Source organism: Arachis stenosperma, chromosome 5 (genome assembly GCF_014773155.1).
Source record: "Arachis stenosperma cultivar V10309 chromosome 5, arast.V10309.gnm1.PFL2, whole genome shotgun sequence".
Classification (NCBI taxonomy): Eukaryota; Viridiplantae; Streptophyta; class Magnoliopsida; order Fabales; family Fabaceae; genus Arachis; species Arachis stenosperma.
The window spans coordinates 135953356-135979437 of record NC_080381.1 but is presented as its reverse complement, the minus strand read 5'-3'; the positions used below and the strand labels follow the sequence as shown (position 1 = coordinate 135979437).

The 26082-nt window shown below is 28.6% G+C and overlaps 2 protein-coding genes across 2 annotated transcripts; one reads left to right on the top strand and one right to left on the bottom strand.

Moving 5' to 3' along the window:
• The first annotated feature begins 5074 nt into the window (after positions 1–5074).
• On the top strand, positions 5075–7553 carry LOC130981467 (putative pectinesterase 63). The gene is made up of 4 exons (XM_057905060.1): positions 5075–5584; positions 6005–6211; positions 6811–7052; positions 7394–7553. The coding sequence occupies exons 1-4, from the start codon at positions 5075–5077 to the stop codon at positions 7551–7553; spliced, it is 1119 nt and encodes a 372-aa protein (XP_057761043.1).
• Positions 7554–11522: 3969 nt separating this feature from the next.
• LOC130979136 (sugar transport protein 1-like) lies at positions 11523–14340 on the bottom strand. The gene is made up of 4 exons (XM_057902496.1): positions 14118–14340; positions 13378–13703; positions 12325–12954; positions 11523–12225 (listed from the first exon to the last, which is right to left on the bottom strand). The coding sequence occupies exons 1-4, from the start codon at positions 14242–14244 to the stop codon at positions 11776–11778; spliced, it is 1533 nt and encodes a 510-aa protein (XP_057758479.1). The 5' UTR covers positions 14245–14340; the 3' UTR covers positions 11523–11775.
• Between the last annotated feature and the right edge of the window lie 11742 nt (positions 14341–26082).

The following is a 26082-nucleotide window of genomic DNA, read 5'->3' as shown; positions in this document are numbered from 1 at the left end:
GGATCCCCGCGGGTCGACCCGGCCCGAGCTCCACCCGACCCGGTTACGCGCCCTTCAACCGACCCGGACACGCGTCCCGTACGGCTCACACGTAGCTATAGGACAACGTCCTTGAGGATATGGGCCTGTCCCCATGAGGGGCCCACGACTGACATGTATATAAGGGGAAGGTTGGCTCTTCCCCCGAGGTACGTCACCTTTTCCATATCACTTTCCCCCGCCTGCGCACTGACTGACTAGAGCGTCGGAGTGTCTTTGCAGGTGGCACCCCCTCCTTCCCTCCAGAACGGGAGCTCGGCTACGTGGCACATCCGGGCTTAGCACAATCGCGGGCAAGGCATTCTCCCCCCCATCTCATAGCTACCCGACTTGTCCGGTAACCGATCCACCGAACAATAATATAATAATTTTGAAAAATGAAAATACCATATATAATTCTAACATAATTTATGAAAATATGAAACGACGCCAAAAAAAAAATCTTCCTTGTGGGTTTAAAATAAAGATATTCTAAACTATTAGGTTATGTAATTTTTATCAATCAAATTAAAATGAGTCAGTCACCCAAAAAAAAAAAAAAACTGAGTTGGTCAAATCTATTCATATTTACTTTCAGAAGCAGTTTTACAAACTAGAAGTAGTAACAAGTAACAACACAGTATAATACTGGAAGATATGCTTGAAAAAGAGGGGTTTATCTTTTTCTAATCAAATAACCTTATTAAAAGTAACGAGTTTACTAACTTATGTACTAAAAATATATGTTAAGAACATTATAAATAAATATTTAACCAAAAGTTATTGAAAAATTAATTTTTATTTTATATTTTTAATACATTAAATACATTAAAATATTTAAAAATTTTCTGTTATTACACTCTTTGACATGTTATTTAGAGAAAAACACTATTATTTAGAGAAACTATGTTGTCTTTGGTAACAACATAACAAACTCTAAAATATAAGTGAATCCTGCTAGGGAGTCAACGAAAAATCTTGGTAATGTGTATAATGAGTTAGTTATTTAGCTTAATAGAGATAAATAATAAATTTAAAAATTTCGTTCAGTTATTCTACATTGAATTTCAAATTTTAAATTCTCCCATTTCAAATTTCAAATTTTTAAAAAATTCAGTTAGTTATTTTTAAAAAATAACCATCTGAAATTCTAATTTACTAAAGCATTTCACTCAAATACTCTCTTCTTTTTCAACCGGCAACCACCCCACCTTCATCAATAATCATCCCATTCCACTGTCGCTATTTGGCTTGTCACACGTCACTCACCCTTAGTAAAAATAATCATCCACTTAAGGATAAAAGTAATCATCCGCGTACCTAATGAATTGAATATCTAACATATTTTAATTATACATAAAACTAAACCCAATCCAATCAAAATAATCATCTACATAAAAATTAAAATAACCATCTGCATACCTACTAAAATGATCATCCTAAATTGACCATTAAAATAGAAGAAGAAGATGAATAAACAAAAGAAACAACTATTGTAGTGAAACATAATTTTGAAGAACTAGGCATGACGAAAGCGCTATTGTGAAGCATAGGATTCAAATAATGAAATCACAAGTTGATATCAATTCTGAATGAAGAAAATGGAATCGAGAAAAAGAAAAGGCTTACAATGACGATGTCAGGGTCACACCAAGGAAGCTGATCTTTGTCGGAGAAGAAGTTACCAACGAAGTCCACTATCATTCCGAGTTTCGCTTCAAAATTCGCCATTCAACCAACAATAACCACCGAATTTCCACCAAGTTGAGTTAAGTTTCACGAATCGCTGCAGACACGACGAGAGCAGCGATGGAGGGAGCCCGTGTGACGCAAGGATGACAGAGAGAGATCTTGCAACACGAAAGGCGGCAACAACGGCAGAAGAAGCTGGTGCGACGGAGAGAAGAAACAACTCGGTGATGGAGAGAGGAACAGGCTCATTGGATTTGTGTGGAGTGTGAATGGAGCTCGATAGGGTAGGGATAAAATTAGGGTAAACTCAATATTTCTTATGGAAAATTTTAAATTACAGACGGATTTTCCGTCTATAACCATTTTCCACGAAATAAAAATAATTTTTCTGACAGAATTATCGACGGATTCTTTTTTCCATCGATAATTTATGCTAATTCATTTTTTTTATTTTCCGACAAAAAATCCCTCTAAAATTTCGTCTGTATTTCCGTGGGATAAAATCCGTCAAAAATATCCGTCTGTAATAACTAGTTTTCTAGTAGTGAATGCTTGGATCCGAAGAAGAAGAAGAAGAGCATGGTGGTATCATCGGTGAGAAGAGGTTTGAAGGAATGGGATAAAGCAAAGTCGGTTTGGAAGAGAGGCGTGAAAACAGCGGCAACAACGTTAGGTTGAGCGTCAGTGGGGGCGCGTCGGGTTGACTAGCGGAGGTGAGGACGGTGTCAGTGGGAGGATGTGGCGATGTCGGTATGGCCGGCGAGCAATTCAGTGACATGAAGTGAGGACCGGAGAAAATGACGGTGAGTTTTAGACGAGTATTGGAGGTTATGGTAAAATTAAAAATAATTATACATAGTGTGAATGGATTTAAATGCTAATTCTAATTTTTTAAAATTTAAAATTTAAAACTAAATAATTAATTAATGATCTCATTTTTAAAATGAGTTCTATGATGTAGAAGAAAGATTCCTTCTACACCTATATATTTGTATTGTCAAAAGGACGGTAAGACAAGTATATATAGAGAGAGTGTGGTTAAAAACAAACTCTGCCCATAGTAACTGACATACTTCATGTTGACATTAATATCACGTGATGGTATAGAATAAGTTGGTTAATTGTATTTATTATGATTAATTTTTAAAAATGATATTGGGTCTGATTGTAGTTGTATTTTTGGTTTGAACTATTTTGAGAAAGTAAAAATAAATTTTAATTATGAACTAACCTATTAATGCCAATATTTTTGTCCTATGAAATTTTGAGTGTGTGGTTTTGTGAATTGTTAAGGTTGTAAAAGGACTATGTACTAATCAAAGTAACTACATTAAATTCACATAAAATTTAAACTTTCTTTTTTCATGAATTAATTTTTTTTATTCACACATGAAAAATTAAACTTAACTCCCAAACATTTATTAATAACTACTTATTTTAATATGTGTATATAATTATATATTCATATATAAATATATATTTAATTATTTATATATAAATAAATTAAATTATGTATATACATTAACATATATAAATAAATTAATATTTTTTTAAAGTATATATTAGTAATTAAAATTTTTATTATTAAGTAATTATATTTAACTGTATTTTTAATAAGTTTCAACCATTATTTCAAAAAAATATTTAAATGAGTACTTTAAATATCCTAAACGGAAAATATTCATTTATAATTATTTAACGTTAAATCTTAAATCATATTTTTAAATTCTAATTCATAAATCTTAAACCTTAAACCTAAATTTTAAATTGTAAATCATAAATTTTAAACTCCTAAATTTTTAATCTTAAATTCTAAATCTTGTAGTTAAAGTCAAATTATGACCCTAGAAGCAATACTTCAAAAAGTTTGATTACTTTCATGTATTTTCATATGAAAAAATGTTGTCTATACCATTAATTATATCTATATAATAAAAAAAAAAGTTTAGAAGGCCACCACTTAACTAATAAAAAAAAGTAAGTAATTCAACATTATTAGATATAATTTTACACTATTAAAAACACTAATAATAATTAATTAATAAATAATTACAAATTACAAAATTTACTACCCTTACCACTCCTCTATAATAAAACTATTTGAAAAATATTTATAAATAAAGGTATGATTTAAGATTTAGGATGTACAATGTAAGATTTAACATTGAATATTTATAAATAAATGTTTACCGTTTAGGCTATATGTATTTAGTATTTAAAGTATTAATTTAAATAATTTTTTTTAAAATAATTGTTGAAACTTATTAAAAATACAATTAGAATATAATTACCTAATAATAAAAATTTTAATTAATAATATATATTTTGAAAAAGATATTAATTTATTTATATACCCTAATGTGTATACATAATTTAATTTATTTATATATAAATAATTAAATATATATTTATATATGAATATATAATTATACATACATATTAAAATAAGTGGTTATTAATAAATATTTGGGAGTTTAAGTTTAATTTTTTATATGTGAATAAAAGAAATTAATTCATAAAAAAAGAGAGTCTGAATGCTATGTAAGTTTAGTGGAGTTACCTTGATGAGTATATATAGTCCTTTTGCAAGCTTAACGATTTACAAAATACACATTCAAAATTCGATAGGACAAAAAAATATTGGAATCAATAGGTTAGTCTACAATCAAAATTTATTTTACTTTCTCAAAATAGTTTAAAGCAAAAACACAACTACAACCAGACCCAATATTATTTTTAATAATTAATCATAACAAACACAAGCTTATTCTATATATCACCATCACGTGAGATTATCTTTAACCACTTTTTCTCTCTATACAATTGTCTCATAACCTTTTTAACAACACAAATATATAGGTGATGAAGGAATCTTCTTTCTACACCATAGAACTCACTAATTTTTAATTATAATTTTACCATTTTTTTTAATTTATTGTACACATTCTACATAATTAGTATTAGTTCCAATACTTTCTCAATCTAAATTAGGCACTAATACACTTAACTTCTTAATTCATTATTGATGGTGCAGAATCACTAAACCAGTCTAATTCCAATGTAAGGCTCGCAAATTGGTGCGACTAGAATGAAGAATGCCCATCCAACTAAACTGCATTGCAATTTCCTCATCGTCCAATTAAAAGTTCGAAATCATTGAATTATCAATCACCCAAAAATGGGTGAATCAGATGCATTGCACTCCAAAAAGAGTGTCACAAATTAGGCATCTCTCTTGCTCAACGTTTCCTATAAATTGCATCGCCAATCAATCAACTATCAAACCAAAAAAAAATAAAAATAAAAATAAAAATCATATCCAAAATAAAAAAAATTCCAAAAAAAAATAAAAATAAGGAGGAAAATGGCCACAAAACCAAGAAACTCCAACACTAAGGTGTCTCTCATGGTCATGGTTACAATAATCCTAACAACATCCAATGTTGTTCTGTGTGATGATAAAACTCCAGTTCCAACTGACAGGGGACAACTGGAATCATGGTTCAACCAAAATGTGGGTCCATTGGAACAAAGAAAGAGCACTTTGGACCCTGCTCTTGTGGCGGCCGAGCAAGGTCCTAAAGTGGTTAAGGTAATGCAAGACGGTAGCGGCGATTTCAAGACCATCACCGACGCCGTCAATAGCGTCCCTTCCGGGAATGCCAAGCGGGTGATAATCTCCATAGGTGCTGGGAATTACAATGAGAAGATCAAGATTGAAAGGACCAAGAATTTCATCACGTTTTATGGCGCACCTGGAGGGAACTTACCAACCTTGTCCTATGGTGGCACTGCACAACAATATGGCACCGTTGACAGTGCTACGTTGATTGTTGAATCTGATTATTTCGTCGCTGCTAACATCCAAATCTCGGTTAGAATATTTCATCTGCATTTAGGGTATCATTGGTTTAGATCGGGTAAAATCATTTTGTACATGAGTTCAATGTGTGAATCTACATCATACACACATTTCATTTAGAGTAAAATACTTTTTTTAACCATAAAACTTAAAAACACTGATAAATTTAAATATAAGCGAACTGAACTAGCTTTTACCTATGAAAGATGATTTATTGACAATATTCTAAACTTTCATAGGTAAAAATATCAAATTTTCATCTTTTATAAGCATAAAGTTAGTTTTATTTATAAAAGCTTTTATCCTAATTTTACCCTCCAACCAAACATATCCAACACTTATAATCATTTCAATTTTACCCCTTTTATAGGTGATTTACTTATTATGTTTTGATGATCATTTTATTGTTTGTGAAATTGGTTGTATACACAGAATACTGCACCAAGACCTGATGGAAAGAGGCCTGGAGCACAAGCAGTAGCATTAAGAATTTCTGGAGACAAAGCAGCGTTTTATAATTGCAAGCTGTTGGGATTCCAAGACACAATCTGTGACGATAGACATAGGCATTTTTTCAAAAACTGCTTAGTTCAAGGCACCGTCGATTTTATTTTCGGGAGCGGGAGGTCATTGTACCTGGTAAATATAATGACTATAATAACTCTGTTTTTCTATATGAAAATGGGAATTCACCTTCGTGAAATTACTTTAGAAAATGTTTTACTTTTTTAACAACAAAATGTTAAAATATATTTAGAGAAATACTAGTAGGCTATCCGAATTTATTGTTTTTATCTATCATATAGCTATCAATATTTAAAAGTATGAAATGAAATATGTTATTAAATTATTAAACTAAAAAAAATTTGTTGATGGCTAAATGATTACCGCAAATAATAAATTCTAAAAATAACGGTAACAAACTAACAATAGTAAAGAAGTTTGAAACTTTGGAATTATGGTACATGTTTTTTAACGATATTTTACAAAATTTTAATCTTTTTTGAATAATTATGTTTTAATGCATTCCGTTATAAGCAAGAAGTTATTTATTAGTTAAAGCATTCTAATCATCAAATAATATCTAACTACTAAGCATGCACTATTCATGCACAACATGTCTCAAGAATATAGCCTCGAAAGTAATTAATTATAAGTATAGACATTTTGTTTATCTCTTGAATTAAGTTTTAGACACAGAGAAATCTAAGAGCACCCTTTGTAATATTGGAATGCAGAACACGGAGTTGAGGGTTCTTGGCGACAGTGGAATGACAGTGATAGTGGCACAAGCAAGAACAATGGACTCACAGGACACTGCCTACGCATTTGTGCATTGCGACGTTACCGGAACAGGGACTGGCTCTTACTTGGGTAGAGCATGGATGTCTAATCCCAAAGTCATTTTTGCTTACACCACCATGACCAGTGTTATCAATCCTGTTGGTTGGAGTGACAACATGCACACTGAATATGATAGGTAAATCTTTCATTCATAAATACTAGTATCATAAACACTGAATATTGTTTTTTAACCATTATTTTTAGCTATTCATCTAATTTCTTTAGCTCAATAATTCAATAACATATTTTTAAATCACACTTTTAAATATTGATGGTTAACTGATAAACAAAAACAATAAATTCTATTAATTCTCTAATATTTCTTATTTAATTTTGATACACTATCCGTATAAAATAACTATTTTTCACGGTATTTTCAAATTAAACTTTTATTATAAACATAAATATTTGACTTACTCACCAACTATGTTGATCTTGAAAATGAGTTATTGACTATTTGTTCATTCGTATGAACAGAACTTTATATTTTGGAGAGTATAAAAACTCTGGAGCTGGAGCTGTTCCCGCTGGGCGCGCCAAATTCTCAAAGCAGCTAAGTGATGCAGAGGCACAACCTTTCCTCAATCTTGGTTTCATTGACGGCTCCAGTTGGCTACTTCCTCCACCAAGAGTCTAATTCCATTCATTAATAATTCAATTTCCCACATTAAATTAATTAACTATATGGCCTGCATATATTGGCCTTGTGTCAATAGTTTAGTTGTAGGCACGAATAACTTCTTATTAGGATGACCAAACGTATTCTCAGCAATAATGGTCTTAACTAGGAAATGTGTTAGCAGGACACGACAGGGTGAATGTGTATACTATACCGTGTAGGTTGTCAATACCAAATGTATCTCGATTTGTTGTGTAGAATAAATTTGTTAATATAAATATTATTTTTTATTATAAGTAAAATATTGTTATGAGGTGTTGCCTCATATTTTTTGTTAGAAAAAATAAGTTGGAGATATGAAATTATTACGATTCTCCTATTCTAAATTTAAAATGTTTTTAGTTTGTTATTTTCAATAGTAAATAGTGTAGTTGTAAAAATTTTACTTAAATTAGCATAAATTGTGAAAAATCATTGTTAGCAGAATCGGATCAAATCGACCCATTCGACCAAAAAACTGGTGAATCGGACCTTAAATCAATCTAATCCGATGATCTGACTGAATGAGGTAATGAACCAGTACAAACTGGTCAAAATCGATTCGATCGAATCGCTTGAGTTTTAAAATTTTTTTAAAATGTTAAAGTTGGGGTTTGAACTCCCTCATAAAAAAAACCATAATACTCACAACTACTTAAGCTTGTTATTAATATACATGCAAATTAATATATATAAAAATATCTTTCAGCAAACAATTTATTTTTATTTAATTTATTTTAATTTTAATTATAAACTCATTCATTCTTAAATTAATTATATTTTATTTAATAATAATTATAAATTCACTTATTTTTTTATAATTATATAATATCTATTAATATTATTTTTCAATAAATACTTGTAGTATATAATAGTATAATAGATGTAAACTAATTAATAAATTATTAAAATTCGAAAATAATAATTATTTTAATATAAAAGTAAAATAAAAATATTTATAATAGAGTAAAATTAACAAAATACTTATTGTTCTTGTTTCATATTGTTTTAGAATAGTTAAATTTTTTAAAATGTTAGTGAATATATGTATTTTAAATTTTAATTTTAAATTTTTTATTATATTTTATTTTTTATTTACATAGAACTGGGTTAATTAGTTCAACCTGTGACCTACCGATTAAATCAATGACCTAATAATTTAATAATCTGACCGGTTCAATTACCAATTTAATTTTGATAACTATGCCAAAAAAAAACACTAAATTATAGATTATAATATTATGATGGACTCTTTTAAAACTATGAATAATCTCTTATATATAATTGATTTTAGAATGGTGAATAGTGTCCTTTTTAAGTTGAACTTCTAAAACTATGATAACTATAGTTATTGGTGACTGATATTTGACCAACATATAGAGTAGCGACACCTATTACAATTCAAAGCATGTTTTTTTTTTTTTTTAAGGCTTGCACAGGGTATCCATCGAAGCATGTTTACGACTCTAGTCAAACAATAATCCTTGATTATTGTTCTGGACCGGACGTTCAGACTATCTTGGGCCTAACATAGTCAGCCCAAAAAGATTCTCACAAATCACCATCCTAACGGTCCGGGATCGTCTTCTCCTCTCAACCATCTTTCAAATTATAAGGAGTGACAAAACCTATAAAAAGTAGAGTTAGAATTTAGAGTTTTTAAAATTAAAAGATATATATAATAAAAATATTTTAATTATTTTTTATACTAAATTTATTATAGTTATTTTTTATAAAAAAATATTAATTTAAATTAATTTATAGTTTGGTTTACCAATTTTTTGATTAAATTAATTTGTCTGATCTAATTTTGACAAAAATAATATAATTTAATCGATTATATATATTAAATTTTAATTAATAAAAAATATCTTAAAAAAAAGATATTTTAAACATCTTTATTAGAGTGGCCTCCTTTTTAAAAATATGTGTTTAACCATATTTTTTGCAAATAAAACAATTGACTAATTATTTTGTAAAATAACATTTTATAAACCAAATTTAGATAAGAGGTACCTCGTCAAGGAAAACCAAAACAAAAATCTTTCATAAAACCAAATTTAGAATAACAGTTTTTTACTTTTTAAGAAGCTTCTTTGGACTTTTGCATTTTAAGATAGCATATACAAAAATGTTAGACGACTACAACGTGATTTTTCTCTTTTTTGTAAATATGTGTGCTTCTTTTTTCTATTTTTTATTTTGGTTATCGTCGTCATTGTCATTATCATTATCACCTCCTTCTCTTTTTTTTTTTTTTCTTTTTTTTTTCTTTTTTGTTTGATTTTTTATGCTCTTTCTTTTTTTCCTCTTTTATTATCTTCATCATTGTCTTCTTCTTCTCATATATATGTTTAATAAAATTATTGAGCACAGAAATTTTTAGAGATCTACATGCTTAGAACTTGGATTCACTCACTTTTTCTTTTATATATATTCAACAAAACTATTAAACATAAAAATTTTAATGCACAGTTCAAAAAGGATCACAAGCTCAAAAAAATTAACTCACCAAAAATTTGGACGTAAAAATATGAAATAAAAATAATAATAAATTAAAAATTAAAAATTTAACGTCATAACTCGGTCCACTAAATTATAATTCCAACTGTAAAGTTATCTTCTTTGCCGTAGTTTGGATAGTATGGACATGTAGGCATATGCGAATTTTTGATAATAAGATTGTAGAAGTGGATAGAGCGTGGGAGATGACTAAGGCACTAGTTGTTCAGTGGAGGAAAGTAAATAAAAAGGGAAATAGACGTAAAAAAGAGGTGGCTGGGTCAAAATAATAATAAAAGATTGTGGGTCTGGTGGGATTGTGAACTTTGTAGGAAAGATTTGAATATATATGAAATTGGAGGATACATGTGTCAAATAAAGAAAATCAGCTTGTGGTCTTATGAAAGAGTATAAGAATGAAAAATCAAATGGGAGGTTGTTCTCACAGAGATGCAAAAAGGACACTTCAATTCATATTGGAGGAGACAATCTAAAGGAAGAAGACATAAAGATGGTGATTGGATACAAAGGTATGACAGAATGGATGAAAGGTGGTAAGGAAACAAGTTGGGACTAGAGATTTATAAGGAATAAAGCAAGAAACATGAGTCAAATATTCCAAAACGTGGAATTGAAATACAGATGTGTGCTAAGTTTAAAAGAGCTTAAGATATAGGAACAACTTGCAAGAGGAACGGAGGAGTCTTGGTGCCACTGGAGAATGATAAATGAAGAAAATAAATAAAACTAATCTTGGCATGGTTGGTGTGAGATTCTGGAACGGTAAGGAAGAGATGGAAGGACGACTATAAGCAACAAGGTGCGGCCACACTATGAGGTATACAATGAATATTGCCTTGGTAATAGATAATTGATATTCACTTGTCACCAAAGTGTCTCGAAAAATCTCTCCACAAGCGGCATTGCTGTTAAGAGTAAAATAAGAGCCATCCACATTTAACTTAATAGTATTTTCTTGGGGAGGGTATTTAGATGCTGAATTTTTGTTGTAAGTGCTGAGGATGGATGTGGTTCGTGAATCTTTACTTAATGACAATACTAAAGGAGATTATTTTAGAACACCCTGATCTCCCCTTTGGGTTTAGAATGTAACTTAAAAGATCGAAAAAGTTTAATTATTCTGTTGGTCCTATCATTTCACTAAATTTATAATTAGATTCTTATATATATATATTTTTTTAATAGATTCTCTATACTGTTTTTAATTTTATAGTTAGGTCTAAAAAGATTAAAATTAACTGAATATTTCTATGCAAATTGAAGATATCTACAATTAAGAACTAATTGAATCTTTAATTACATATTTTTTGAGAGAAATATTCTGTTAATTACCTAATTATAAAATTAAAAATAATATAAAGACCCATTTAAAAAAAGTATAAAGACTTAATTACAAATTTGATAAAATTATAAAAACTAGGTGAGTAATTAAACCAAAAAAAAAATTATAATTCCCACTGCTTATAAAGTTTCTTAGTGTTTGACATGTTCAATTGAACGTAACTCTGGAACTTTAAACTTTGAATCTAATTCTATATGGTATTGAGTTTATATTCCAACTCAAACGCCTTGTGCATAAAAATCAACAGAGAAAAAAAGAAAAAGTAAAAAGCTAAGGAATTTTTCAAGCTAATTCACAGTTGCACAAAATCTAGGACTAAGAAATAACAACTAAAAATCAACATGTAGATTCAACCTTGGTCCTGCTATCTGACTCCACAAATCTGCACCAGAAGGGATGCTTCTGCCATACCATACTCATTTCCTCAAGAGGAACACCCTTTGTTTCTGGCAACAACTTGTAGATGAATATGGTCATGATCACCACAAAGCACCCGAAAAATATGAACAAACCGAATTTCAAGTGGCATAGCATTGACGTGAAGAATTGAGCTATGAAGAAAGTACTGATCATGTTGACCCCAACCGTGATGCTCTGAGCCGCAGGCCTGATCTCAAGTGGAAAGATTTCGCTCGGTACCAACCAGCCTAGAGGACCCCAAGACCATGCATAACCGGAAACGTATATGCAGATGATGCCAACAACCACAAATGCATACCATTTGGGAAGTGTGCCGGGGTTGCCACTAGTGCCGAATGCAAGAGCAATAGCAATCGTCATGATAATCTGCAGCGCAAAACACACATAAGATACTAATTAGGAACTAGTATAACCAATGAGAAAAAAGGAAACCAGTTCATGATATGAGGAGTGTGAAATAAGTACTTGGCAAATCAGCATTTGAGCACCACCCTCAAGGAAAAGTGTGCGCCTTCCGAATTTATCTACAAGAAGAATGGAAACGAGGGTTGAAACAGGTTTAAAGCTGCCAATGATCACTGAGGACATAAGAGAAGCCGTGCTTCCGAAGCCAATCGTTCTAAACAAAATAGGAGCATAGAATGTGATCACGTTTAAGCCGGTGAATTGCTGGAAAAAGGGTATGCATATGGCGAAAACAAGCTGCGGTCTATACTTCCTCTCCATCAAGGTTCTCCAAGGGTGCTTAACCTTCTCTGAGGCTTCGCTAGCTGCAACTATATCTTTCAACTCTGCATCGATTTCAGTAGTGCCACGAATTCTCACAAGCTCCTTTCGTGCATCCTCAAGGCGGTCACGGGCAACAAGTGAGTTTGGTGAATCAGGAAGGCAAATTGAGCCTATGACAAAGATAACAGCGGGGACTGCACCAAGCCCCAAGCTCAAGCGCCATCCCTGACCACTCAGTATATTTGCAAAGTAGTAATTGAAGAGATTCGCAACAAAGATGCCTATAGTGATTGACAATTGGAAGCACATGTTAAGTGCTCCCCTGTATTTATAGGGTGCCATCTCTGAAAGATAAATTGGCACAGACTGCAATCAAATTGCAAAAGACAGCATAGTTAATTATAAGTATAAGAAATTCTAATGATCACAGTCAGAACTATACATGACTAGTAATGAGAAAGGTTCAATTTCTTCTTGAGATTGTAAACATTAATCCATGATTTAATTTAAATCCCTAACCTTTCATAAAGTTCAATTTAGTCACGAGATTACATTTTGTGAATTGAACTATGAAATTGAACCTTTTAGTCGACAAGTAAGGTGGAGACTCACATGTAATTATTTTTGTGTGAAGTTGATAACTAAAAGTCATTAGATAATTTAAAGTTTGACTAAATTGGCAACTAATTCGGCTCTCAACTATCAACTTCACGTAAGGGCAACTGCATATGAGTTTCCAGCAACAATTCAGAGCATAACCAAATCATAGAACACTAGTAAAAGTTGGACCTGATTTGCACAGCCAATTCCAAAACCAAGCAAGAGTCTCCCAATAATAAGCATCCATATGTGTACAGCTAATCCATTGAGTAATGCACCTCCAACAAAGAATATTCCGCCCAAGATCATGGTTGCGCGCCGGCCAAGCATCCGAGTTATGCTCGAGGCGCCGAGGCCAGCAACAAGGGCACTCAGATACAGTGAGGATGTGAAGAGTGTCAATACCTGACTGTTGAATTTACAATATTGGTTTGAAGAAGGCTTCAGAGTAGACTCCTTCTCATAAACAGAGGGAAAGAATCTCTTCAAAAATGGATCCATGGAAGTCACTCCACCTATAAAATTAAAATACATTATCAGCAATTGAATTCAGAACACATAAAGTACTAAAAATTTAGGCATATAATTTTATTTTTAAAAAAGAACATTATAAAATTGATTTCAGAACCATAAAAGTACCAAAATTTTAGTCATAAATAAAAAGAAAGAAACCGAATTTAGAAATTCAGTTCTTGTTGCAATGATAAGCATCATAATTAAGGGTAAAACTGAATTACAAAACCCCTAATATCTAAATTACATTGAATACCCAGATTCTGAGATTTCGAAGCACATTCACAGATTCAAACAAAGTGGCAAGAAGGATAGTTGAAAAGGCATTTATAAAAAAAAGCAAAACTTTAAAATTAAACAAAAGAAAAGAAAAAGAAAAGAAAAAGAAACAAAAAAGATTGGATTTATTGATTCACCTGAAACACCATGATCATAGCCAAAAATCAAGCCACCGGTAGCAGCCATAATGCAAGTGAAGACAACCCTCAAGGTAAGCTTGCCCGGATACTTCACTGGAACTTCCATGAACGCTTGCTGAGCCATTGCTCTCTAGCTCTACAGCTCAGGAAGTATGATTAGAATTTAGAAGTACACACTATTTATAAATTTTTTTGTGTATACTTTTTCCTATCCGTCCATAGTTTTCGTTTTCATGGTAATGATACGATATATGAATCTATGATACTAATTATTACTATTATTAAAATTTTATTTTTATATAAAACAGTTTTATATATACGTACGCTAATAAAAATAATTATCGTAATTTAAGAAATAGATATAAAAAAAGTTAGATATTGTATAAAATATATTTTACAGTTTATCAAAATTAAACTATTATTATTATTATTGTCACCTTGACAGCAAAATTATTAGAGACTCAATTTTTATAGTAATCTCTCATATTTATGATATTTACTATTTTAGTCTTTTAAATTTAAAATTTATTATATTGATTGTCAAGATTTAATTTCAGACACTATATTTATATTGGTCATTAACACTTTTTAACATTGAATTAATGAACGAAATATTGAGTTAGTTCTGATTTGTCACACTAAACACATGACTAAATAGTGTCTTTTTGTTTTAACTCTTAAATAAGGTAAAAAAAAATTATTTTAGAGAATAAAGAGAGATATAATAATTTGCATATCATGTAATTTTTTTTCTCATTTTTATCTTATTTAAGTGTCAAAACAAAATGATGATGGTTAGTTATATGTCCAACATGGCAACTCAAAATCAATTCAGTACTTAATTTGCTAATTCAGTATAAAAAAGGGTTCAAAAATTAAGCAAAACTTGATTTTAAAAAGTAGTATAAATAATTTTGAATTTGAAGAACTGAAATAGTAAAAATTGTGAATTTGAATGACCACTTTAAAAATGTAGTCGGCTATTGAGTATATTTGGAGTAAGATCGAATAAAGTAGCAATGTTTTTCTTTTGAAATAGTATGTTTTAGTTTCACAATGTTTTTCTTTGTATTTATTAAACATATTTATATCATATTAATTTTTTTTTACTTATTTTATAATTTGTATTCATGAATATTAGTCAAATGTAATTTCTGAATATGCTTTATTAATATCTTAAGATGATGAAAATAGGGCTACAAAAGGAAAATAAAAAAAAAAAAAGGTATTTGCTTGTTGAAGGTGTATACCAAGTGAAATTGGAGCAGCAACTACTCCACTAATGATTAGTTTAAAGAGAAAATGAACACACACACAAATTGCGGATCCAAAGTCTAAAATGCACTGGAGAAGTGGAGACCCCGAAGAGCAATTCAACCTTCTTGATTTGACTTAATGAGGTACCTTTTTCTGAGTTTAACACTACTGCTGATAAAATACTTTAAATTATTTTAAAATCTACTGGATTTTTCGCTGAGTTCATTCTGTTGATTAATAAAAGCATAAAGTATCCAATCCCGATATTAAAGCGTAATTAAATTTGTTTTCTTTTTCGGTTTTCATAATGTACCAAAACAGTACAAAAAGTAAGGTAACTATCTGTTTTAACTTTTTAGAAAATATAGATTCTGTTTTAATTGTACATTTGTTGGAATGAAACACTCTTTAATATGTGGACAAGATCAATAATCAAGGTCACTTCCAGCACTAAAGATATGGACTTTCTTTTTTTTTTCCGATCTATTACACATGTAAGTCTTTTTCATATACAAATTTATATAAATTAGTCTAAACTCAATAAAAACGGCCTTCATTTTAAATTGCATGTAAATACACGTTTTTCTAACTCTTGAATAACATAAACAGTTTTTTCCTCAATTAAAACTGCAACGGTCAAAATTCAAACAAAGATTAAAATTTTTTAAAAATCTCTAAAAATTGTCGCAAAAAGTGAAGGAAGTTGCGAAGTTGAATTCGAAAAGAATTATGAGAAAATGAAATAAGAAGACGAAGAAAAAGAAGCAGCAGAAGATGAGGAGGAGAAAGAAGAAGAATTTTGAATTATGTAGAACTTATCAGCACATATACACCGAAAATTTTTAAACAATACACTCAAATATCTTCGAGTTATACCCAAATTTACTACAAATACAGAAAAATATTTCCTCTAATGCTATATTTTTTTATATTTTTTCTTTTTTTCTTTATTTTAGTTGAATGAATGTAAGTTAATCCTTTTCTAAGTAATTTTGCAGCATTATCTATTTCTTCTTCTTCTTTGTTTGATTTTTTTGTTTTATTCTTGTTAAAAGAGTAAAACAAGAAGAAACTTGAGAAGATAAAACAAAAAGGAAAAGATGAATAAGAAAACAAAGAAGAAGATGGTGATGATTATGAAAAAAAAGAAGTAGTAAAAAATGAGGAGGACGAAGAGAAAAAATTTTGAATTATGTAGAACTTATTAGCATACATATACCGAAAATTCTTAAATAATACACTCAAATATCTTCATGTTACACCCAAATATTTTCATATTATACCCAAATTTGCTGCAAATCTAGAAAAATGTTTCCTCTAATGCTGCATTTTTTCCTTATTTCTTTCTTTCTTTTAGTTGAATGAATGTAAGTCCATCCTCTTCCAAGTAATTTTATACCATTATGTATTTTTTCTTCTTCTTTGTTTAATTTGTTTTGTTTTTATTCTTGTTAAAAGAGTAAAATAAGAAAAAATTTAAGAAGATAAAATAAGAAAAAAAAAGGTGAATAAAAAAAAAGAAGATGATGATGCTGATGATGAAAAAAAAAAGAAAAAGCAGCAGAAGATGAGGTGGAGGGAGAAGAAGAGTTTTGAATTATGCAGAACTTATCAGTACACATACATTAAAAATTCTTAAACAATACACTCAAATATCTTCGTGTTACACCAAAATTCGCTGCAAATACAGAAAAATATTTTCTTTGATGCAGAACTTTTACATTACATTCAATTCAAACAGTCAACGATAAACAACAATTTTCACAAACAAAAACAATATTATTCACCTACAGAATCATAAACTACTAACGAAAATATTAACTAGAATCGAACTACACCTCGACCACTTGATTGGATTCAAAACAATAATCAACTTCGTTTTGGTTCAATTGACAATCTAAACTTGAATTATTCGTTATCTTCAACAACGAGATAACTGTTCAAAACTGATTTTAGAGCTTGATTTTAAAAATATAGTAAACGAACAAAAAGAAATGCAGATAACACAGAGATGGAAGAGAACGTAGATCGAAAACGTTGAGAAAATTCGAAAACGAAAACGAAATCCTTTCAAAAAATGCAATTATATATTCATGCGTTGATTGAAAAGTTAATTAGATTAAGAAACGCATGAAGTGAATTAGGATAAAATAATTTGTATATATGGACTTGTATAAAAAATGACTTATATGTAAAAAATATTTTTTTTTAATTTCTCATATAGTAGTGATTAATTTTCTTGCTGTTCGAACTTTCAATTAATGGCCATTGAGATTTTAGTTAAAAGTCACAAATCATAGTATAAAACTTTTATTTTAAAAAAATTTATGAAAACTAATTTTTAGAAAATTAGTTTTTTAAAAGTTATAGTGTTTATGTTTAGTAAATTAAATTAAAAATAAATTTTAATAAGTATAAGTAATAACAAATATATTTGATAAAATAGTTTTTAAAATTTAAAAATACTATAATAAATATTAAGTGCTTTTAAAATAATTTTTAAATTTAAAATTTAAAAATACTAATAATAGCTTTTAAAATTTAGATATTAATTAATATACGAAATTATATTAGACTTTTTAATTTTAATAAATACAAATTAATTTTAAAAAACTCTCACTTAGATACTTTTAAAATCACTCTTAAGTCTTAAAAACTAAAAATATAAGCACATAAGTTTTTTTATTTACTAAACACAAAATAAGGTGTTTGTGCTTTTGAAAAACACAAACATCTCGCATCTTTACAAAATTTTACTAAACTAAACTTTAATATACCACATTTCGATTCAAAATTTGTCAAAGACTAAATATTTAGTGGATGAGAATCTTTAAGTGTTATGTGTGTAAATATGTAGAATAGGTAAATTTATGATGTTGTAATATCTAAAATTAAAAACTCTCTAATTCATCTGACCGAAAAAAATTTTAATTAATGGTTACGGATGCATAATTATTAAAATTTTTAAAAACGATTCTTTTAAATTTTAAGCTGTAATTTTTATTAAATGGATTTAATAACATAAAAACGAGAAAAAAATCAATACAAATAAATACGATTTTTATTTCTAAAATTTAGGGTCAACATTAAATTCCTCTCCATCCTTATTTTTAATTTAAAATTATCTTCAACGTTTTATTTAAAATTAAAATCGTCTTTTTTGAATAAAATATTTTTAAATATTAAAAATACCTCTTGATCTTGCTTTGTTATGTTGTCCTCTCCCTTAAGAAAATAAACGTTTTACATCATCATCATCATCATGTTCTTGTTGAATATGTTAAAAAGGGGAAACAACTATGGTAGAGATCCGCTTCGACTGCGCCATCGAAAACTCCTTTGCCACAGTCGAGATTGACGGTCACTCTCATCTTGCTGCACTCTCGTCTCACCTCGTCATCAAATGACATCCTCTCCGTCATCGATGCCCTCCTCTTCGGCATCGGTCGCGGCACTCTCACCGCTATCACCATGTATTTTGAAGGTTGTCGACGACCTTCTCCGACGATAACAATGGTGGAATAAATCGGCGATCTTGTTGTCTCTACTTTATTCTGTATCTCGTTTGTCTCGTTCTATAACTAATGAAGTTTTTCATTATTTTTTTAAAAAAATTAAATGATTTGTTTTTGTTGTTATTGGATTTGAAGGATTTGATGTTTGATTTGAAGGATTTTAAAGCGTTAGTAGTGGTGATAAATATTGAGGTTGAGCTTCTCTACTTCTCTATTTGCATTTGCAGGAACTTCTCTGATTTCATATCTCTTTTTTCTTCGTTCTCTGATGTTGATGATAAATTTTTAAATTTGAATGTTATGTTGTGTGGTTGTTGTTGATGGATTAAAATAAATAGATGTGGAAAGAGAAATAGCTAGTAGTTGGTGGGAATAAGAGTGTTGGTGGTGGTGGCGGTGAACGGTGGGGTTAGGATAAGAAAATATAAGGATATTTTTGTCCAAAAAAGTCAAAAGGATGATTTTAGTATCAAATGAAACGTTGAGAACGATTTTAAATTAAGAGAAAATTTCACTCCTCTCTCCTGAGAGATATTAAAATGACACTCCCCTCCCTTTGTAAAATGTACATTTTCTTTCCTTATAGCTTTTAAAAAAGAGAAAATTTCACTCTCCTCCATAAGAAATACTAAAATGACACTTCCCTCCCTTCTATTTGTAAAATGTACATTCTCCTCCTTATAGCTTTTAAAAAACTTTCTCTTTAATCCATTTTAAATTTTTTGTGTTAACTAATGTTAATTTTATTCATTTAAAAAAATTATTTTTTACAAAAATATCCTTTAACAAAAATTTTATTTTTTATCATTAAATTTTACTTACCAAAATATCTTTTAATAAATTATTTTTTTATTAATTAAATTATATTTTTTTAAGATACCCTTCAATAATTTTTAATTATTAAATTATGATTTTATTAAAATTTTTGTAAACAATTATTTTTATATTTTACTATTAATTTTTCGATATCAATATATATTATTTTAATATTAAATAAAAAAATTTTACTATTGTTAATATATATAACAATTAATATATATTGATATCGAAAAATAATCATATCAAGATTTTTTATTTAATATTAAAATAATATATATTGATATCAAAAAATTAATAGTAAAATATAAAAAATAATTGTTAATAAAAATTTTGATAAAATCATAATTTAATAATGAAAAGATTATTGAAAGGTATCTTAAAAAAATAATTTATTAAAAAAATATTTTGATAGGCAAAATTTAATAAAAATAAAATAAAATTTTTGTTAAAGGATATTTTGTAAAAAATAATTTATTTTTCTTGAAAAATGGATAAAATTAACATTAGTTAACATAAAAATTTAAAATAAATTAAAGAGAAGGTTTTTTAAAAGTTATAAGAGAGAAAAAACCATACTTTACAAATAAAGGAAATTGGAGTGTCATTTTAGCATCGCTCAGGAGAGGGAAGTGAAATTTTCTCTTAAATTAAAAGTAAGGTTAATTTGATTTTGACCATAAATCTTAAAGATCAAAATAATACTTATTCCTAAAAATTAAAAAGAATTAAGAATTTAATAACACAAAATTGAAAGGAAAATATTCAATATTTCATTGTTACAAAAATTTAAAAAAGAGAATTATTAGAAGTTAGAACTAACCGGGTTATGGTATGTTGCACACTTTAACTACCAGAGCTATCCAATTTGAAAACAATGATGCAAGTGTTGGAATTCAGAATATGTGTGAACTAGAAATGTGATTGGGGAATGCTGATTAGAACGGCGACAATGGGTGTTGGTTGATTGACCCTGTAGAAGCCTTCTGAACCAAAACAAGCATCATAATATATTATGAAGAATAATATATTATGATTGATCACGGGCGCACCGAAGAAATGAATTTACTTATGGAGAATGTTGCAAAGAATTTCCTTTCAAAAAAAAAATGTTGCAAAGAATTTATTTATTTTATTATTTTAAAGATTTTAGTAAATTATTTAAAGCTTTCAAATTTTTATTTTAAATAATATTATTAAAAAGTAATTTTAAAATTTTATTAACAAAAACCTTACTTTAAATATATTATTTATATTTATATATGCATTAATAATTAAAGATTTTTTATACACTTATTGATAAGAATTTATGAACAAGTATCCCTTGCAACAGTTTTTGAAAACACATAAGTAAAAGCCTTCTTAAAAAGTTGTACAATATTTTCAAATTTTTAATAATATTAAATGTATGAAAATTTACTCTTTCTGTGATGAAAAATTTGCTTTAGCAAAACCCTACTAAGTACTAACGAAAGTAACTATCTTTTAAATAAATAAAAAATAGTTTATTTATTAAAACGAATAATTTATAATATAATTATAAAAATACATAGTATGTCTTATCTCATTTTCAGTATAAACAAGATAAGAGTAGATGCGGTTTATATATACATGTCTTAACAGTAACATTTTGGATTCTATTTTTAATTTTTCGACTATTTTTTTATCTTTTTTAACTATATTATTGAATAACTCTAAAATGGCGTGGCCATATGTACCTGCTTTTTATTTTCTTGAAAACTAAAACTGAGAACGTAAACATTCACAACTATTCATATTTGCAATAAATATTTGACTATATTTATTCAATTCCTACAACTTTTTTTTTTAATAAATATAACATTCTAACAATTAAATACATAAATTAAATGTATATATATAAAACATTTACATTATTCGTTTTTTATACTACAAATGATTATGCCACTAGAATTGATATAGAGGGTAAAGGAATATAACATTTACATTTTTCGTTTTTTTATATTACAAATGATTATGCCACTATAATTGGTATAGAGGGTAAAGGATTTAAGTAGTATAATCCTATGTTTCAATATTGTGGACCTGTACGTAACTAATCAAAGAGGGGTTAAATTAGGTTTTATTCGATTGATATTAATCCCTTTGTCATTTTCCACTTAAACCACTAACTGATAATGTCACTTGTTCCAAAGCATAATTTATTGCCGATATTATTAAGTCAATTAACACCACAAGAATCGCCACTCACGGGTGAGGAGGAGGGACCCCATCACCTAAATTTGACTATGCTACCCTCGATTCACGTGACATTTTGTTTATTATTATTTATTAAGCAAGGTTCGAACCAGTCATTATACTAAATTACTAATCAAGTAACTGTTTAATAATTTTTTTTTTTTTATCAAAGATAAGACTATAAGAGAGTCAAACCCGCAACCTCTTAGTGTGTGTTTGGATTACAGTTTGCAAATGGGAGTTTGCATCAAATTGATTTTGCAAACTTGATTTTGATCAAAAGTAAGTTTGTGTTAAAGTGATTTATATTTGGTAATTTTTGTATCAAAATGGATTATAGTAAAATAAATCCTGTTTGGCTTATACCATTTAAAATCACTTTTAGATAAAAAATTACTAAAATGGACATCAACTTAAAAATTTTTTTTATATTATCATATTATTTTAATTTAGATATTTAAATATATCTTATTAGTTAATTTTATAATAAAATTAATATTTACTTACTAAAATAAAAATAACATATAAAAATAGATAAAATATATTTTTAAATAAAAATAACAATTTAAATTATATATATAAAAGAATATTTAATCAAATATGTTATATTTTCTAAGTATTAAATGTTATTTTAGTATTTTTTGCATCGTACTCTTATTCTAGTACTCTCAATAATCTTATTCTTAATATTAATTTGGAATCCAACGTTTATGATTTTATTATTATTTATGATTAATTTTTTATTTAATTTATCTTTTTTTAATGGAATCATAATCTATATTATAAAAAATTACACTAAAACATAGTATACGAGAATTACAATTATAAAAGAGAATACTGAAAATAATAAAAAAATTAAATATTTACTTTATACTGATTGAAACAAATCTAAAAGTTCTTAATGATCTTTTATATAATATATTTTTAGTATTTTTGGTACTCGTTTTTTAGTATGTTATAATTTTTTACTATTATTATTATTTACAGTTAATTTTTTGTTTAATTTACTTTGCCTAATATAATTAATAAATTATATTATAAAAAGATAATAACAACCATAATACACAAAAATCACAATTATAAAAGTATATAATGTCAAACAAATAGTTGAAAAAAATAAAAATAATAAATAATAGAAAATAGAACTCATATAAATAGAAATAACAAGAATTTTATGAATAATACAATAACATGTATAAAGGATAAAGTTGGTAAAAGGTAAATAAATTATTAGTATCTATGGCTAAAAGCCAGTTAAGAAAACGCAGAAGCTACAAATAGTTGCTTCTTGTAAACGTGGTTTTGACAGCAAAATCACTTCTGCGTTCATGAGAAAAAAATTTGCCAAACCAAAAGTTGAAGCTTTCAAGAAATTTAAACGTACTTCTTTCCTTCAAACGGGTTTCCCAAACACACCCTTAATTGAGTATGAGGAGATTATGTCATTTGAATTATAACTCATTGACCTCGTTTAATAATTTAATGATTTACTTAAAATTAAAATGTGACTGAATTAGTTTAATTAAATATACAATAAAATTATTAAAATTTAATATATAATTTTAAATATTTAAATTTAATAATTTTTAAATTAATAAAATTTAAAATTTTATGATTTTATGTAATAATTTATTTATATTTTATTATTAAAAATTCACAAAACAAAAAAATTTAATTACTTTTTAAATTTTAATAAAGTAATCAACAATTATTTTTGAAACAAACGTTTAGAATCTAAAAAAGAAAAATTAGAAAATTTAAAATTAAAACAATTAAACAAAAAATTCAAATTCAGCAATCACACCATTAACAATTCCAACTCAAAACACAACAAAAAAAAATAACAACTCAAATTAGATTTCAAAAATCTAGAATAAGTAAATTAATAAAAAAACAAACATAAATTGAAGCAAACAGAGATTTCAGCAGTGTTTACTCATAGTTATAAACATTATTCGGTTATTCCAAGTTCCAAAATCATAATAAAACAGAAACTCAAAATCATAAAAACTAATAAAAGAAAAAAAACTAAACAAGTGGAGGTTACTGACAACGACAGAAGAACCAAATTAACAGCCACAAAGAATGAAACAGGCGGCAAGAAAGGAACGAAACTTAATTGCCGGCGAGGATGGAACGGCAAGACAAAGATGAGGATCGAGCAAACAGTTAGTGAAGGAGGAATCAAACTGACTGCGCTTTGATATGCAAGTCCATAATGATGATGATGATGATGTAGAGAAGATGGCCACGAGCTTCGATCTGCAAGTTCAGAGGCGACGACGTGGAGGAGAAAAGGATTGATGGCCAAGAGCTTCGAGCTGACCTTATGTCTTTCACTGCTGATGGCGACAATACCCTCTAGCTAAGGAGAAGAGGTTCGGTGATGGTGGAGCTGAGCGTTGGCTGCTGCTGCTGGTGGCTGAGAGAGAGAGAGAGAGAGAGAGAGAGAGAGGGGGGGTAATGGATTTAGGATTTTGTGAGAGAAAGAGATAGAGGGAGAAGGCTCCGCTTTAGTACTCTAATTTTTTTTTTTTAAATTAAAACTTTGAAAACCTTTAAAAACTGTCCTGTTTACTACCGGTTTGACTAATTTTTTTGTTGGATTTTTACCAGAAGATTTTCTATGTCAACCAAACCAACTAGAAGACCGATTCTCAGTTAACCTTGTCAAACTGATCGGTCTGATCTGATTTTCAGAACATTGGATATGAGTGATGTGAATGTGTAACAATCCATTTTCTGATAGGTCCAGATCACTACTGGTTGTCAAGTACTACTTCTCAGTTAACTTAAAAATTCTAGACGCTATGCTATTTATATACATATGAGCCTATCGTGTTATTGGACTCCCAAACATTAGCCAGATTTTACATATTTTAGGGTTTCAAAGTTATAATTCAATTCCAGCTAAAAGATAAGAAATCCCATACAAAAAATAATTAAAAATATTTATCACTGAATTGAAACAAATAACTAACAAGTAGTTATAAAAACAAGCCAAATACTGTACATCAACATCATGAGTTAGTACATGCCAGACTCAACCAACATTAGGGGTGGAAACAGGCCAGGTCAGGCCAGGCTTTATTCTTAATAGGCCTGACCTGTCATGTAGTTGATTGGCCTGAACCTGACCTGCAGCCTGTTATAGGCTTTTTTTAAAGTATTAAGCTTGACCTGTTATTCAACCTGGCCTAGACTAAAGCCTGTTAAAAGGTTTGCTAATTTTTTTTTTACAAAAATAAAAATATTATTTTAAAAAAATATTTTTTAATAAACATATTTATATGTAAAATGTCATATTAATATTTATAAGAATTTTTAAATTTTAAAATATTTAAAATATACAAAACTATTTATAATTAAATACAATGAATTTAAAATATCTCATAATTTTGTTAATAATAAAAAAATTATTTATATGTATAATTATGTATTAAAGGGCCTAGGCAGGCTTGACAAGCCAATAAGACTAATTAGTGAGCCTAGGCCTAGCCTATTAACATAATAAGACTTTTATAAGAGGCTGAGCCTGTGTCTATTTTATAACAGGCCAGGTCAGGTCAGGCCAAACACAGGCCAAGCTGCAGTTTCCTGGTAGGCCACCTGGCCTTTTTCCACCCCTAACCAACATACTTAGATAGATATATTTGTATATATATATATATATATATATATATACAGACTTATGATCTTCTAGACACCTGGTTCATGCAGCAAACCCCTAGGCTGGCATCTAACTAACAAAAGAAAATCAAATTCTAACCCTCAGAAAGACTCTATTAGAGTGAGAGAAAATAGAGTCTAAGAAACAAGACCCTCTATCCTACAACTGTTGAGTCGTCAAGACACAAATCTGTAGTCACTATCTAAGGATTGGTCTCGAGCATCAACAACAGCACTTCCATTACTCCCTGCATCTGCATCCGGCTCTATGGCCTCATCAGATCTCCAGTTTAGGTTTTTGTCAGGATCCTTTTCCTTAGATGAAGTAGAGAGATAACTTAAAGAGTATTATCGTCGGTTAGAAATTTTCATACAAATAATTTCGTTGATAGTATAGTTTCCAACCAACACACAATGCTCAATCAAAGTTTTAATATGGTTGTCACATGTCCAAACCCCAATAAAAATCGAGAGTATTTAAACTTCGG

Bases quoted from the DNA above. Each gene is read 5' to 3' on its own strand.
- LOC130981467 (XM_057905060.1), top strand. From the start codon at position 5,075: ATGGCCACAAAACCAAGAAACTCCAACACTAAGGTGTCTCTCATGGTC. The intron at 5,585-6,004 runs GTTAGAATATTT...TTGTATACACAG, and splicing joins CTGCTAACATCCAAATCTCG to AATACTGCACCAAGACCTGA. The intron at 7,053-7,393 runs GTAAATCTTTCA...TCGTATGAACAG, and splicing joins ATGCACACTGAATATGATAG to AACTTTATATTTTGGAGAGT.
- LOC130979136 (XM_057902496.1), bottom strand. From the start codon at position 14,244: ATGGCTCAGCAAGCGTTCATGGAAGTTCCAGTGAAGTATCCGGGCAAG. The intron at 13,704-14,117 runs GTGAATCAATAA...TTAATTTTATAG, and splicing joins CTATGATCATGGTGTTTCAG to GTGGAGTGACTTCCATGGAT. The intron at 12,955-13,377 runs GTCCAACTTTTA...ATTTGATTGCAG, and splicing joins GAATTGGCTGTGCAAATCAG to TCTGTGCCAATTTATCTTTC.